Source organism: Monodelphis domestica, chromosome 1 (genome assembly GCF_027887165.1).
Source record: "Monodelphis domestica isolate mMonDom1 chromosome 1, mMonDom1.pri, whole genome shotgun sequence".
Classification (NCBI taxonomy): domain Eukaryota; kingdom Metazoa; phylum Chordata; class Mammalia; order Didelphimorphia; family Didelphidae; genus Monodelphis; species Monodelphis domestica.
Window position 1 is genome coordinate 460,599,034 of NC_077227.1, and position 16,263 is coordinate 460,615,296.

General features: G+C 46.5%; 1 protein-coding gene across 4 annotated transcripts; it reads right to left on the reverse strand.

The window, feature by feature from the left end:
• Positions 1-551: 551 nt before the first annotated feature.
• Positions 552-14,191, reverse strand: AK1 (adenylate kinase 1). 4 transcript variants are annotated; one of them, XM_016428434.2, is made up of 7 exons: positions 13,658-14,191; positions 9,892-9,934; positions 7,260-7,295; positions 6,271-6,434; positions 4,387-4,503; positions 1,679-1,870; positions 552-865 (listed from the first exon to the last, which is right to left on the reverse strand). In XM_016428434.2, the coding sequence occupies exons 2-7, from the start codon at positions 9,896-9,898 to the stop codon at positions 797-799; spliced, it is 585 nt and encodes a 194-aa protein (XP_016283920.1). In that variant the 5' UTR covers positions 9,899-9,934; positions 13,658-14,191; the 3' UTR covers positions 552-796. The 4 variants fall into 4 exon arrangements, with proteins under 4 accessions (XP_016283920.1, XP_007475118.1, XP_007475117.1 ...); XM_007475056.3 differs by having other exon boundaries at positions 13,373-13,706; XM_007475055.3 differs by lacking the exon at positions 13,658-14,191 and adding an exon at positions 13,284-13,490.
• Between the last annotated feature and the right edge of the window lie 2,072 nt (positions 14,192-16,263).

The window sequence follows — 16,263 nt, forward strand, 5'->3', positions numbered from 1 at the left end:
GAGTCCCACGGAAGTTTTTTGTTAATATAACAGAAACCTGAACAATCAAGGCACTTCCCATGAGTAGGGGGAAGCTAGGAGGCTCAATGGATAGAGAGCCACTTCTTAGCTTCATGACCCTGGGCAAGTCACTTGACCCCCATGGCCTAGCCCTTACCTCTCTTCTGCCTTGGAGCCAATACACAGGATTGATTCTAAGGTGGAAGGTGAGGGTTTAAAACAACAACAACCCTATTTCAAGAAGGCCAGGTGGCGGCTAGGCCATGAGTCTCTTGTTCCAGCCTCCTCCCCACCCCACCACGACCTCCTGTCTACGGAGAAGAGTGAAGGGCCTTTGATTTGTCCCAGGATGTCAGCCCCCCATCCTTCTCCCTCCTGTTACAGCTGGGGACACCTAGGGCATAGGATTCATGCAGGGCCACACCGCCAGATGACAGCAGAGGCAGGACCCCTTCCTGCGGTGGGAGGAGGCCGTGCTGGGCCGCCCAGCGGCTCCCCCTCCACTGACCCCTGGTGAGAGGAAAAGAAGACAGACCATGCCTGAGCCGGGGAAGGGTAGTACACATTGTCGGTGAACTTTACTTTGAATCAAAGAACCAAAACCAAATGTCCTTGGAGATTCCTTTAGTGAAGTTGTCCATGAAAACAGGATAAAGCCACTTCCTTTGTCTGAGCCCGAGCTCAGAGCCAGCTGGAGGAGGAGTTAGGAAGGGCGGCAAGGGGCCTGGACAGGGAGGCTGATCCTACGGAGGGAGGAGGGGGGTTTCTTTGAAATGGGGGAGACAACCAAACCCCATCAATTCAGGGCGTCTAGATGGGTACAGACTTCTTCAAAGACACTTTCCACTGAGCCTTCAGCATTGATCTGTGGGGAGACAGAAGGGGCGTTAGGCTGGCCTTGGGAGAAGGCCCCCGACAGGCCTGTATCCCTCTCCCACCGGCTCCTCTCTGGACACGACCCAAACGAGAGGGACTGAGGTTTGCCATCCCCCGGACGTGAGGAAGGCCTTTGCAAGGGAGAGGCTGAGCCTTCCTCTGGAGGCCATCAGGGCCGGAGGCCGGGGAGGCCACGAAAGGAGTTTTCTAAGCGGAGATTTTAAGGGCTCGGGTGGGGTAGCGCCTACCACAAAACCTAGAGAGGCAATGGGAAGCTGTGGAAAGGGGCTTGCAGGGCCTGTGGTCAAGAGGCCCAGACTTCAAGCTCTGGCACATGACTCAGCCCCTCTGAGTCTCCGTTTCCTCAATTGTAAAATGAGAACGTTAGCTCAGATGATCTCTAAGGTGCCCTTCCAGCTCTCATCCTATAGATCTACTTATTTTTTTATTTAAAAAACCCTCACCTTCCATCTTAGAATCAATACTGGAAATCGGTTCTAAGGGAGAGGAGCAATAAGCGCTAGGCAATGGGGGTTAAGTGACTTATCCAGGGTCACATAGCCAGGAAGGGTCTGAGGTCAGATTTGAACCCAGGACCTCCCATCTCTGGGCCTGACTCTCAATCCATTGCTCCCCCCTGCAATATCCCATATCTTCCTTCCTATCTGCCCTTGATCTTAGCCGATTGTCTCCAAAGCCACCTTTGAAGCTTCCAAGGCCCACTGAGACAGAAATGAGCCAGGGCTCTGACAATCTTCCCACCCACCTCCATCCCCCATCGCGCCCTCCCCAAGACCCTTACCCTTCGGACAATACCCCGACCCTCATAAAATTTGATGACTGGCTCTGTGGCACTGTAGTAGGTTTTCAGGCGACTCTTAATGGTCTCTTCGTTATCATCTACTCGTCCACTGGTTTCTCCTCGTTTCAGCAACCTTTCCACCATGGTTTCTGAGCCAGCATCAATATAAAGCAGAAGTGTGGGGCTGCCAATCTAGGGAGACAGGAAGAAGAAAGCGGATTGGGAAGAAGAACAGAGTAGTGCTGGGTTCTGACCCCAATGATACCAGTTTATTGGGTGACACCAAAGGAATCCCTCAAACCTTTCAGGGCTTTCACATCTTCAGGCCCAGAGCATTGATCTTGTGACATCTGGCATCTGTGGCTAGACTATGTTCCCAGGAGCTCCAGTGAGAAGGGAATTTGGAGATCATCCAGTCCAACCCACCTTTGTTTTGTAAATTAAATTTGGGGTTCAGAGAACCAGAGGCCTCCGTCCAAGGTCAAACAGCAAGTCAAGGCAAGAACCCTCAATGAGGGGCCCCAGGAACTAATTAAGGTGTGGGGTGCTGGAAGCAGAGCGGCTTTAGCGGGACCACAGAGAGGAGCTCACCCAGGCTCCCTCCCGGCTTTCTCGGAGGAGGAAATCAAAGTGACTACAGTACCCTCTTGTGTCTAGAGGAGAGAAAACCACTCGGAACAGAAATGGAGAATGTGCAGCTGTCCTTCAATTAATCCCGCTAGGCACAGCAGGGATGCATAGACAAAGGAACGAGCAATCCCTGCCCTCAAGAAGCTTATTACAATCTGCTGGGGGATTTGGTTATGGTCCCTCAGTGATGTAGGGAATTCCAGATAGGCAACTCCAAGGCTCATTAGCATCTGTTCCATGATTGAGTCTCCGAGACTTGCCTGGGGCCCAAGAAGGGAAAGTGGTAAAAAGACACACACATCCTCCTATCCCTTCCTCATCATGAGCTATTAGGGGCACGGTGCCTTCAAGGTCTGGAAAATCTGGGTAAAATTTTTTTGACCCTCCCTTTGTACCAGAGAAGAAATCTGAATTTTTTCTTTTTCTTTTATGGGATCTTTACTGCACCTTCTTGTAAAATTGGGATTCAGCATTTGGTCATAGGCTATATGTAAGCCAATGGTAAAATATCTCTGCATTTCTAGCCTTGGGGTGTTGTCTGCTGGCTTTTATGTTCTTTAAAAAAAAAAAAACTTGAATTTTTTTTTTTTAAACCCTTACCTTCCATCTTGGAGTCAATACTGTGTATTGGCTCCAAGGCAGAAGAGTGGTAAGGGCTAGGCAATGGGGGTCAAGTGACTTGCCCAGGGTCACCCAGCTGGGAAGTGTCTGAGGTCAGATTTGAACCCAGGACCTCCCATCTCTAGGACTAGCTCTCAACACACTGAGCTACCCAGCTGCCCCCCAAACTTGAATTTTTTTACTTATTTTAACTTTAAAAAATAACTTGTGTATGTTTATGGAATTAAAGGATAGAATGTTGATATTATACAATACTATCCATATATTTTATGGATTTCTGAGTTTCTACACTTTTTCTGTATCATCTGCTGGCCTTCATGTGGTATCTGTGGCTTCTGTAAAACTCTCTCAAAATGAATTTCTTAGGCTGATCTGGAATATATCAAAACCATAATGGGGAAAGTAGTGAAATATATATATTTATATTTAAATATAATATATATTCTCCCCCCCACCTTAAAACCATCTTCTTTCTTAGAATTGAAAATTAGTATCAATTCTAAAGCAGAAAAGGAGTAAGGGTTAGGTGATTTGGAGTTAAGTGACTTGCCCAGGATCACACAGCTAGGAAGAGTCCAAATTTGAACCCAGGTCCTCCCTATCCAGGTCTTATACTCTACCTGCTATATACTATCTAGCTGTCCCTAAAACTAGTATATATTAATTAAAGGAGCCAGTTTTTTTTTGTCTTTGATGTCAGCCCTCAATTCCCTACTCCAAACTGCCCTCTCTTTTAGGACACCTTTAAATCAACACTTAAATATTCTCCATATTTCATTAAACAGAGATGACATCACAGTGTTAGAGGTGCAAAGGACTTTAAACATGCAATGTTTTGACTCCCACTAAGGCTGAAGTTTAGCCAGTGGCAAAGTAGGTATTATAGCCAGCATTTATATAAGGGCTTTGAGGTTTACAAAGCACTACTATCTCCTTTTACCCTCCTGATAACCCTGGGGAATAGATGCTATTATTATCCCCACTTTACAAAGAAAGGCAACTGAGGCAAGTAGGTATCAAGTACTTTGTTGCTCAAGGTCACACAGCTGGTGTTCATTTGAGGCCACATTTGAAATCGGGTCTTGTGGATGCTAGGCCAAGTGCTCTATCATTCACCTTGCCACCTAACTGCCTGTATTTGTGAAAGAGAGAGGGCCTCTTTTCTGAAGTTCCCCAGGTCTATCATCATGCAGATTGGCCCACTAACAGGTGCTAATATGAGCCAAGATGTGAAAGGAAATGCAATTACTAACCCAAAACGTCATTCTGGCTGGTGTAGCCAGCCACAGACTAGCCATGCTAAGGGGGAGCAGAGGAACTGGGGAGTCTTACCAACTGTGGAGCGAGAGCATCATTAGCCCCTTGGTCACCTTCCCTGGCCATGCCTGTCTCTTCCACACCAAGCCCCACATGTCAAGCATCAGGAGGAGGCCAGACAGCACTCAAACCCACCTTACCTTCTTTTCAAATGCTTCTCCCTGTGCCACTTCCCGAGGGTAGCCATCTATCAAGAAGCCCTTGGAGGTCTCAGCCTTAGCTAGTATGGCTTCTTTGAGCATATCCAATACAGTATCCTGGAGGAAAGCAGGAAGGAGGTAGAAGGATAACAAGGGGAAAAAATGCACACGAGCCTTCTTCTTCTTGATGTTCAGTTACATCAGACTCTCCATGACCCCATTTGAGGTTTTCTTGGAAGAGATACTGGAGTGGTTTACCATTTCCTTCTCCAGTTCATTTTACAAATGAGGAAACTGAGGCCAACAAGGTTAAGTGACTTGCCCAGGGTCACATATCTAGTAAGTGTCTGAGGCCAGATTTAAATTCATGAAGATAAGTCTTCCTGACTCCAGGCCCAACACTATTCACAGCATCACCTAGCTGCCTCTGAGCCTTCTTGGACTCTCTTGGTCTTTTCTTTCACCTGCTGGCTCCATTCCCTAGTCTCTCTTTTCTACTTCTATAACCCTATGTACTCTCTTGAAGTCCACCTTGGGTCCTACCACCACTCAGGAAAGTTACTCTGAACCATATCTCACCCTGCATCCTCTGAAATACAGAGGTACTTACTGCCTACACTACATGGTTTAAACGTGAATTATATTCAGTCTTATACTGTTGACATTTGGACTGTTGCCTCCTTCCCAACTAGATCATAAACAACCCCTCCTTCTCCCTGCATAGGACCAGAAACAAAATAAGGGTAGGCTTACTAAAGAGTAGCTGATAGATTAAATTTCAGAAGCAAACAGAGCAAGAATTTTGAGGATCATTTGATTTTTCTGCCTTTTCTTTCCTTTGAAATCCCAGTTTTTGTTCTCCCAGTTTCACTCCCACCCCTGTATTTCCTTTCCTACTTAAGGATATTGAGACAGTAATAATAATGATAAATCTTATTACTAAAACTATTATTTGTGGTTTTATCGTAAATTTACTATTCATCTCTAACATGAGAAGCATTGTGGCATAGTAGATGGGCCCAGATTAAAAGGAGCAAGTTCCCCAACTTAAAAAAAGAAAAAACACAAATATTTTCCTGGGGATGATCAATTACTGTGAGTCCTTAGACTATCACAATCCCTAAAGAATCAATGCTCACTTTAATCCTAACATCAGTGAAGAAATGCATGATGGGTTTGAATAGGTTGAAACATACTTTCAAGGATGACTTTTGCACAAAAAGACTGTAACAAGGAATTTTGGTGAGGAAAGGGAGGAACAGAAAAGTGGGCAAATCATGTTGTCGGATGACAGATGGACACAGCCTGAGTACTGCATTGGTACCCACAAAATGGGCTATGAACATGCATGTTGAAAAATCCTCCAGCATGTTTGGGTGAAGGTGGACAAGAATCTAAGAAGGTGAGAAGATGTGGCTAGGTTGTGATCTGAAATAATGAGAGGAATGGCCACTGGGATAATAAATAAAAAATTCAGTGAAGTATATTTCATATTACATGTCATTTGACCCTCATAGCAACCATGCCAAGGATAGAGAGTTTATTTTTCCCATTTTATAGAGAAGGAAACCGAGGCTTACAAAAATAAACTGATTATTCCACATGCTGCAGAACAGAGGAAGGAGGGAAAAATCAGAATTTTCCTTCTTCCTCTGGCAGCATCTTACCCACCCTGGGGAAAGCAGTAATGTGCAATTTGTGATTACTCTTCCCACTCCCACCCAACCTCTAACAAAGTGCCGAGAACACAGACACATGTTAAACACTAAGAAAGTTTTCCCACCTTCCAGCTTGTAGATGAACCCTGTCCCCAGGCTGCAGTTGATATTTGTGGACCTTCAATGCCAATCCCCTCCTCCCCTTGATCCCAAGGGGATTGCTTACCAAGGGTACCAGTTCTCCCTTCTCCATGATTTCTGACAGGGTCTTGCCCCTCTCAGAGCCAGAGCGGACCTCTTCCCGCAGGAGATCTCCACTGGATAGATGTGTAAAGCCATATTTCTCAACAATCTTCTCACATTGGGTCCCCTTCCCTGATCCTGGTCCCCCTAGAAGAACCATAGACACGCCCCTCCCAAATGTCAACGTGGAAGATATTTTAGAGACTATAGTCCAACCCCTTCTTTTCACAAATGTAGAAACTGGAGCTCAGAGGAGAAAGAAATTACTTTCCCAGGATCACAAAGAATGTGGCAGAGCCTAGGCTAGAATAATAACTCCAACTCTGTGCCTTTTTTACTGGCCATCCTCACTGGTTTCTGCCTCCTGGTTTCTCTGGCTTCAAGATTCAGCCCAGATTCTAGTTTCTGCAAGAGGTCTTTTCTGGTCTCCATCCCAAAATATTAGATACTGCTCGGTATCTTCCCTTTGAGACTACCTTCCATTTACACTGTGCAAATCTTATATGTACAAAGTTGTTTGCAGGTTGTCTCACCCATTAGAATGTAAGTTCCTTACCTTGTTTTCCCCTTTCTGCATTTCTCCAGGGCTTAGCATAGTGCCCAGCACATAGCTGACCTGATGACTGACTCACATTCATATAGCATTAGAAAGATCTCAGAATGTTTTCTTTACAACAACTCTGTGAAATGGACAATGCAATACTAAAATCTCCTCTTTGCAGAGGAGTAAACTGAGGCCAATGGTGTAGTATTGCTGCCAAACCAGGATTTAAACTCAGTTCTCTGGACTCCCAGTTCAGTGTGCCTTCATGAGACCACATTAATCACCTCCCCATTTCATTCACCCCAAGCTCCCAGAGATCTTGTGGACACAAAGCCTCAGTGGGATTGGGAAGGAAGACCAGAGTAAGCCCAACCCTAGCCTGGGGACAGACAACTCCAGTTTCCCAACCCAAAAGTTCTCCAACTCACCCACCACAAAGATGATCTTGACACCCTTTAGTTTTTCTGTGGATGAAAAAAGGAAAATAAGTTAAAGAAGATCGAAGGGCTTAGATTGAGCAGGAGCAATAGCAAGGTCTGTAGCTAGGCCAACAACAGAGAAAAAGAGGCCCAGGTTATGTTTATCCTCATAATTCTTGCCTGCATCAGCCTTCGGGAGACCCTGTTCTTCATTGGTCTTGATACTATCATGAGAGAAGCAATGCCCCATGTCCTGATCTTTGTTTCCGTCTTCTCACCGCTTCCTTTAATTTCATGGCTCTTTTCTCTTGTCCATCCTTTCTCCCCCCAACCCCCGCCTCCTACCCGGGTTCTAATGCCAGGGCTTGGGCCTGCCCCCTCCCTGTCTGAGTCCCTTCAGTACTGCCTAGTTTGTGGGAAGGGTGAGGAGGAAGGAGATGTTGGCAGGCCACAATACATGTTCCCATAGAAACAGTTGCTGGGGAAAGGAGGGGTGTGGTGCGGACCTCGGCCCTAGGCCCAGTCTGACTCTGTGGTCTCTGTTGAAGTGGGCAGGGACACAAGAATTAAAGCAACAGTCTTCAGGCAGGAGAGGATCTAGTGTTAACTGAGGGCCCTTCTCAGGCCCTAGTGACAAGGACTTCTATCCAGCAGGTCAACTGTTAGTGAATCATCTCATCAGGACCACATGCAATGGGATAGTATCCAATAATCTAGGTGGCAGGGGGAGGAGCTGAGTACTAAGGTCCCTTCCCATTTTCAACATTCTGGCATTCCAATTCTGGGGGGCAGGGAGATTGACCATGGGGTCAGGAGAATTGCATTTCTGTCTTTCAGTGTCCCATCCTTTGCTGGGTGCTTAGGATGAATCACTGCCCTGCCTTTCTGAAAGGACTCCACACCCTGCCCAGGGATGCCGGAAGGGTCCTGAGGACCACAGAAGGGGTCACTGAATGCAGTCAAGGAGAGAAGAAGAGATTTTCCTTGTAGTCAAACTAATCTCTAGGACTCTGGAGAGTCTATGGGATTCTGTGATTCTCTGAGCACAAGAGAATGCTCTCCCCATCCTCTGGATACTCGTTGTCTACAGATACGTCATAAGAACCCATTAACTCTCATCTCTTATATTTATTTGTACCAGTACTACCACGAGGGTCAAGGTGCTTTCATATCTATTATCCCAAACAGATCTTCACAATACTCCCTAAGATTCCTATTCTACATTTGGGGAAACTGAGGCAGTGAAATACAGTGGAAGGAATACTAGCCAAAAGATCTGACTTCAGATCCCAGTGCTGCTACTTATGGTCTGGGTGACCTTAGGCACATTTAATGTCTTTAGGCCTCAGTTTCTTCATCTGTAAAATAAGGGGATTGGACAAAGAGGTCTCCAGAGTGCCTTCCAGCTCTTAGCACCTACTGTAATTCTATGATCCTCAACGTGGAGAGAGATTTCAGCGATTTGCTCAAAGTGAGATCTTTGCTGTCTTCGCTAAAGGAGAAGTACTTGGGTGTGGAGGGGGAGAAAGGCAAATTTTTCCTATGAGTCCAGTTGCAAACAGAAGACACTTTTGTAAATGAAGACAGTGTTCAAGATGGATTAGACACAAGAGCAATGAAAAAGCTGTGGCTCCTTTAAGAGTCTCAGCTGGTCCTAGGCCCAGAGCCTAGAATGAGGGGGGAAGGCTGGTCCAACTCCTCCTTAGCAGAGCACGTGGCCCTGTGGGGGAATGCACTCCAGTGAGCTGGGAGGAGGCACCAAGCAGCCTCTCTGTCTAAATCTCTAAGTGACTTTCTGTCTCTTTTGAACTCTTTCACTGGGTCTCTTTCTTGGTGTCTCTCTTGTCTCTGCGTCCCTGTCTCTCTTCTCCCAGCTGCTGCCAGAGAAGGAGCAGAGTCTATAAATACCCTCTGGAGGAGGTGGGCTCTGGGGGAGTTGAGTTCCCAGGAGACACTGAGAGGTCTCCTAATCATTGCTTCTAAAATTAACTTTGCCCCTCTGGGGCACATAGCAAAGAAGCCACCCTATCTCCCCTCTCCCTTCCCCCTTCCCAGCAGCTGGTAGCTCCATAAGCTAAAGAGCTCAGAGGGAAAGGAAAATCCAGAAAACAGAGGTTTGATGGGCTTCTCTATGCTCCATGATATCCCATCCCTCCCCCCAATGCTTCTGTCACCACCCCACAGAGAATGTCCTCCCCCAATGCTTCTGTCACCACCCAGGGAATCATAGTGGCAGAGCTAAAAGCACTCTTAAAGAGATCATTTAAGTCACCCCCTTCATTATATAGTTAGGAAAACTAAGGCCCAGTGAGGGAAAGTGATTTTCCTGAGGTCACACAGCTAGTTAATTCAGAGTCAGAAACAACATCTACATTTCCCAAGTCCTGTTCACTACGTCTTTCCACTGTATCAGACTGCCTCCCCTTTTTCTATATCTATGGACTGTCTGCTTCATTCTAAGGAAGTATTAAATAGAGTGGTTGAGAAGCCACAGGGGAAAAAGTTTAGCACCACAGAACATAGCTCTGCAAAAGACCTGAGAAGCAATTGGGCCCAATCTCTTATTTTACAGACAGAAAAACTGAGGCCTAGAAAAGTCACAGCAAACAGAGTTGTCAGAAACTTAAGGAATGGCTCTTACTTTCCATTCTGCTGAAGTCTGTCTACTGGCCGAACTCTTCAGACTGTAAGACAAAAGAAAATGGTGGGGAAAAAATCCACTGGAAAGATAGGTCTCCTCCCAGACCCAGCCCATCTCTGAAAATCAGGTTTCCCTAGTGGAATACATTATCCCTCTTCTAGAATCCTCCCTAACCCCAATCTAAAATAATGCATGGCCCTTGAATGATAGCTTCTGACCGTCTCCGTTCTGATTCCTCGGGGGTCCCTAGCTGGCCTTTCCCTCCTTCTCCAACAGGCTGTCACAAAAACCAGGGCAATGACATTCTTAACTACCACTCTCAAGCCTCTCAGAGACAGTGCCAACTTCTCCTTGGGCAAAGGGCAGCGGGCAAGGCAAGACAGACCTCCTCAAGGGACAGACAAATTGGGCCTGGTACTAAGAGTGCCCATCTGCTCTGCCTCAGGGACACCCTCTGAGGAACTGAGGAGCGTCAGAGGTGTACCTGAGAGGCCTCCACCACCTCCACCAATACCTTTCTCTCAAAGCAAACAGTCCTTCCATTCCCCTGGCTCCATGTGTGTTGCCATATGGACGCCCAATGGTTAACTCCCCAAGGCTGGGGCATGACAATCAGGTAGGAGGTAGTTCGGCATAGATGCACGGGTCCTACTCAGAGGATTATAGATGACAGAAGGGAAAATGAAGACTAAACTATCTTTCTCTGAGGTGGACATGAGGCTCGGGACAGTAGCAGCCTGAGCCCCAAATTCCTGGCATAATACAGACCTATAACCGAGACGAGATTAATAGAACTTTGCCCCTGGACACCAACATCTAAAAAGAAGGGAGAGCTTCCTCTCCTGGGCAACTGTGGTCCCCTGCCACCCAGGAAAATTGCTTCAGGCCATCCTCACACCTCAAGATCCTTTTCTTTTTTTTTTGTCATGCAAAATGCATGAAGAAAATAAAGGTCATCTAGAGATGTTTAATAACATACCCAAAGACACAAAGCTTATAATATCAAAGATAGGTTTCAAACCCTATATTCTCTTGACTCAAAATCTAACATGCTTTCTTTTCAACTGTGTCATATTTCCTCCAGTTATTCTTTTTTTTTTTTGAAACGGAAAGATTTTGTTTTTTTTAAGATCCTTTTCTTCTCCTTTAGGCCCTACCAGAGCATCTCCTCTTAAAGCACAGATGTACCCTCTACATAATCATTCCCATGACTCTATTTCCATAAAATAATGACTTTATCTGGGAAAACTTTTTCCCCAGATAGAAATATTCCTTATTATAGTCATGGTATTGTAGTAATGTGCCTAGTGTGCTAAAGGATGGGCAACTAGTGTTTTCCACCCATGCATGAGACCTCTCCTTATCTTTCTAATTTCCAGGAGGAAATTGGGTGGCTAGGAGGAAAATTCCTTCCTCACCCTTATAGCGTAACATTATTTCAACTCTGCAGGCCTCAGTTTCCTCAATTGTAAAATGAGGGTGTTGGATTAAATGACTTCTTAAAATCTAGGCATGGTGGCTAAAAGTCCTAGGCAGTTCCCAGTAACATTTTAGCTGCTTTGGGGAGTGCCATACCTATTTTCTCCTACCCTAAGACAGCTGAATCCTCTGGCAGCCTAAGTTTCTTCAGCTCAAAATAACTCAGAGTATAGGGCACCTGTGTGGTGGGATGGGCATGTGAGTTAAATGTTCTTGAGGGGCTTGGGTTACACTCCCAGAACCAAGCCCTAATAAGGGTAGCAGTCTGCTCTAAGAATGGACTAAAGCCCAGGGGCCTCCCAGAGCCCCTCTGTATACTTGGCTAGTGGGAAGGCTTCATGAAGGGGCAAATAAGAGAAAACATAGATTTCAAGCTGGAAAGGACCTTTTAAGGTCATCTAGCCCAATGTACTCAGTTTGCAGATAAAGACATTGAGATCTAGAGAGGTTAGTCTAAGGTTATAGAAGTGGAAGAGCCAGGATTTAAATTCTGAACCTGTAATTCCAGCTTCACCACTCTTTGCCCCATCCCAAAGAGGGGGTCCAATCTTGCTATGAGCTAAATTACTAGGAAAGGTCCACCTCCTCCCAAATCAGGGCTTCCAAAATGGAGCCCTCCAGGAGCAAAGCCAAGCCCTGAGAGCTAGGGAAAGAGTGAGGTGCCCATTCTCCTCTCCCCCGTTACCTGAATAATGGAAAGTTAGAAACAGGGCACTTTAAAGATCACCTTGCTGAATGCCTTCATTTTACAAATGAGGAAATTCAGAAAAAGCATTTGTGACTTGTCTGAGGCCTGATTTCCCATTGACAATGCCCATTTTCTCTTTTCCCTCCCTAGGGTTGGGTCACTAGGAGGAAAGCACAGCAAGAGGCTAGTTGCAGAGACAAGACTCCAACCCCCGACCCCATCTCCAGGGAATTCTTATGACTGACCCAGCTCCTACAGGAGGCCAGGAACCTCTTGTCCTACCCCTCCAGGTCTCTCTACAGGGGCACAGATATGTTTTGAATTCCCAGAGCTGCGTGGCCATGAGGATATTCACTGAAACCCTCCTCTGTAAGATCTAGGGTCAGTCCAAGCCCCTGAGAGTCCTTCTCCTGGTGGGAACCTTGGAAACTCATTGATCCGTACACAGACTGGTTCCGGGGAGAAGCCACCTAATAAGTCTCCCAATCCTGGACCTGTTGGTGTCCAGGTTTCTACCAGCTGTCCCTCAACCTAACCTCCTCTACCAAATATACAAGGACATGCATCCACCCTGGATGGCATCAAAGCAAGTCAGCCTGATCCAAACATATCCCAAAGTATCCACCACACTGTATAGGTCTTCATACAGCCACACACCAATGAGCTCACATGCCTGGATGGATCCCAGGCCTGCATCTACCCCAGACCCAATCCCGGTTGGGGAGGGATGTCTGACACACACTACCACAGGCCTCTGACACACCAAGGACATGCTTGGTGCAGTGAGGAGCCGGACACACACTCTGCCAGGCAGCTAGTGATACAAAGAAGCTACTGTATGGAAAAGGCCAGGGAGGGACGGTTGGCAGAGCTACAGGAATGTAAACACAAGGTGAGCCATATAAAGACTCAAATATGCAAACCCACGGGATGCACAAACACGGGGGGGAGGGGGGAGGCGAGGCCCAAGCATACAAACACAGACACACAACAGCGACGATCTGCAGACACCCAGAAACAGGAATGCCCAAACGAAGAGATAAGACCACCCAGACACAAACAAGCAGACGCGAGGAGCTCCACGGCGAGGCAGACGGGCACAAACGGGAGCCCGGAGCTATGCGCACACGGGGACGCACAAAGACACAAAAAACGCAGACTCGCAGAGCTGCACAACCTTGCAGAAAGGCACCCACCAACCCAGAGCTAAGGCACGCACGCATACCCGCCGAGGTCCGCAGGCGAGGCAGCTCGAGCCCGGGAGCCCTCCACCCACCGGAGGGAAGGAGGGGGCTGAGCTGCGAGGGCACTGACCTATGCGCTGGCTGCTGGCTGCTGGCCGCGGCGTGGGGCAGGCCGGTCCCGATGCCCACAGCCTGCTGCCCTGCCCGTCCTCCGCCAAGCTGCTCCGATCGAGATATATAGGGCTGACAGCGCGCGGCATGCTGGGAGGGGGAATCTCTGACAGCCGGCGTCGCGGAGGACACCTCGGGATGGAGGGAGGGAGAGAAGGAGGGAGGGAAGGAGGGAAGATCGGGGGAGACGGGAGGATGGGGGGGGGGGGAAGGACCGCGGGGGAGGCAAGACGCAGATAGATACCTGGACAAATAAAGAAGGCAAGCACCATCCAGGGATGGAACGGGGAGAAGAGATGAACTCTGGTCCTTGGAGACACACCAACATCGAGACTGTTGCAGAGCGCTCTCTCTATCTCAGTGTTTCTGTCTCTCTGTCTCCGTGTTTCTCTCTCTGTCTCTCTGTCTCTCTGTCTCCGTGTTTCTCTCTCTGTCTCTGTCTCTCTCTCTCTGTCTCTGTCTGTCTGTCTGTCTGTATCCCTCTCCCTCTCTGTCTCTGTCTCTCTTTCTGTCTCTGTCTGTCTGTCTGTCTGTCTGTATCCCTCTCCCTCTCTGTCTCTCTCTGTCTCTCTTTCTGTCTCTTTCTGTCTCTGTCGCTGTCTGTCTCGTTCTCTGCAGGATATAGTTCTTATTCTTGGAATTTATCATGCATTACCCAGCTTTCTCACCTTGAAGGTAGTATTGTATCTATTTCCCTATTTAACGGATAAGAAAACCCAAGGCTCACAGCTTCCAGGTGCAGAGTCTGGGACATAACAGGACCAAGAACTAAGAAGCTCTAACATCCCGTGTGGGTCTTTTTTTTTTTTTTTTGATGGATTCCTGATACTTCCTGAGGAAGAATAATGAATCTGCCAAAAACAGACACCTAGTCTGGGAATCTCTAAATGCTCTAGGCATTCATTCATTCAACAGTCATTCAGTGCCATGTATATATACATTGAAATAAGTACAAAATATATACAAAGTTAAAACCCAGTACTCTTCTTTTTGACCTCCTCTTCTCAGAGTTAAGGCTAATGTTGCTCTAAAATTAATGTGTAATGATGCCCTGTTTTTCCCCTTGGCCCTGGGAATTTCTAGCTTCTCTCCAGGGGTTTCACAGAATCTCAGTGCTTAGAATCATTTCTGCCAATACACTTACTGAGAGTGAAGAAGATGTTGCTGAAGGTCTTTTCTTTTCATTTCAGCCCAGTTTGTGGAAGTCTGTGGTTTTCTTGGGCCCAAACAGAGCAGATGCCCACTTGAGAAGAATGAAATCATCATAAACTAGAGAGATCAGCTTCAAAAAGACAGACTAATCTAAGCCCAAAGATCCTAGAATCCATGATTAGTTGAGTGAGGCCTCCAAAACTGACAATGAGAAGAGAACAGAGTTCACCTACTATTCTTGCTGGGCAAGGGAAAACATGGGTGACACCGAATAGCTTGCTGCAGTATGTTTTCTCTCTCTTAGTCTGCACCCCACAAAAGAAGAAAAGAGATGTCAAAGGAAGAAGAGATAAGTGACTGAGGAAGAAGGAAAAGTAGAAAGAAAAAATGGGAGAGAACAAAAAGTGAAAGAAAATATATCTAGAGAAAAAAAAGAAGATAGAAAAAATGAAAGGGACCCAGGGGGGAAGCTAGGGGACCTAGTAGACAGAGAGCCAGGCCTAAAGATGGGAGGTACTGGGTTCAAATTAGGCTTCAAACACTTTCTAGATGGGTGATCCTAGGAAAGTCACTTAACTTCCATTGCCTAGCTCTTACCGTTCTTCTGCCTTGGATCCAATATATACAATATTGATTCTAAGAGGGAAGGAAAGGGTTTTAATTTTTTTTATGAAAAGGAAAGGAGGAAAAACAGAACCAGTGGAACAGAGGTGAAAAAGAAGAAAGAAAAAGGCAAGAAGGAGAAACAGAGAAAAGGAGAAAGGCAAAGAAGGGACAGGAAAGAGAAAGAAAAGAGGGAGAAAAATGGCAGGGAAGGGTAAGGGATTAAGTAGCCAAGTGAAAGGACATGTCTACTTCCATGAGGGTAATAGGCACCGCACATTTGCAATACTGTGCCCACTTGTAAAAAGCAGAGAGATTCAAGCTGGTATAACCTCTCTCACCCCAAGGCCCTGGGACAAACCTTGGTCTTGGCCAGCTCCTGCCATCCTGGATCCCAGGGATGTTGTCCCCTAGCCACTGGAGAATCAGTCAACATCCTTCCAGCTATTTCCATCCTCTAGGCCTGTAAAGGTCTTCTTGGGGCAACAGGAAAACAGGCAGGGGCAACAATCATAAAATCCAGTTGGAATTTTATAGGAGTTCAGAGATTTCAAGATAGAGCTCTTCTTTATACCCTTGGAAGGCAAGAGAATCCGGTTTCCTCCTCTCCAGGCTTCTCTTGTCTTCTTTATTAACACTGGTCTCTTTTTTTGTTCTTATCTTCAAAAGTTAGTCTTGAAAACACTTTCATCCCTCCTTTATCCCTGAGATGGGTGCTCCCAAGCACTCCAACACCCTCTCCCTTCCATCAGAAAAGCCCTTATCTTCAGTTCACCTAACCCCAACCTTCTCTTTGACATGAAAACCCTTGTAGGGTGAGACACAAATGAACCCAGGGGTTAATTATCAGTCTTTGTGTTTATTTAAGACTAAAACCAGATTTAATTCTATCAAAGGAAATATCAGACATCTATCTTTTTTCTTTAGCTTCACATTGAGAAATCTCTGAATGTTTTAAAAAGCCAACTTCATTTTACAGATGAAAAAACTGAGGCCCAGGAGAAGTGACTGGTCCAATGACAAAGTAAGAACTGGAACACAGGTATCCTAATTCCCAGTCCCAGGACTCTTTCACTATCCCACTTTGGAAGAGGC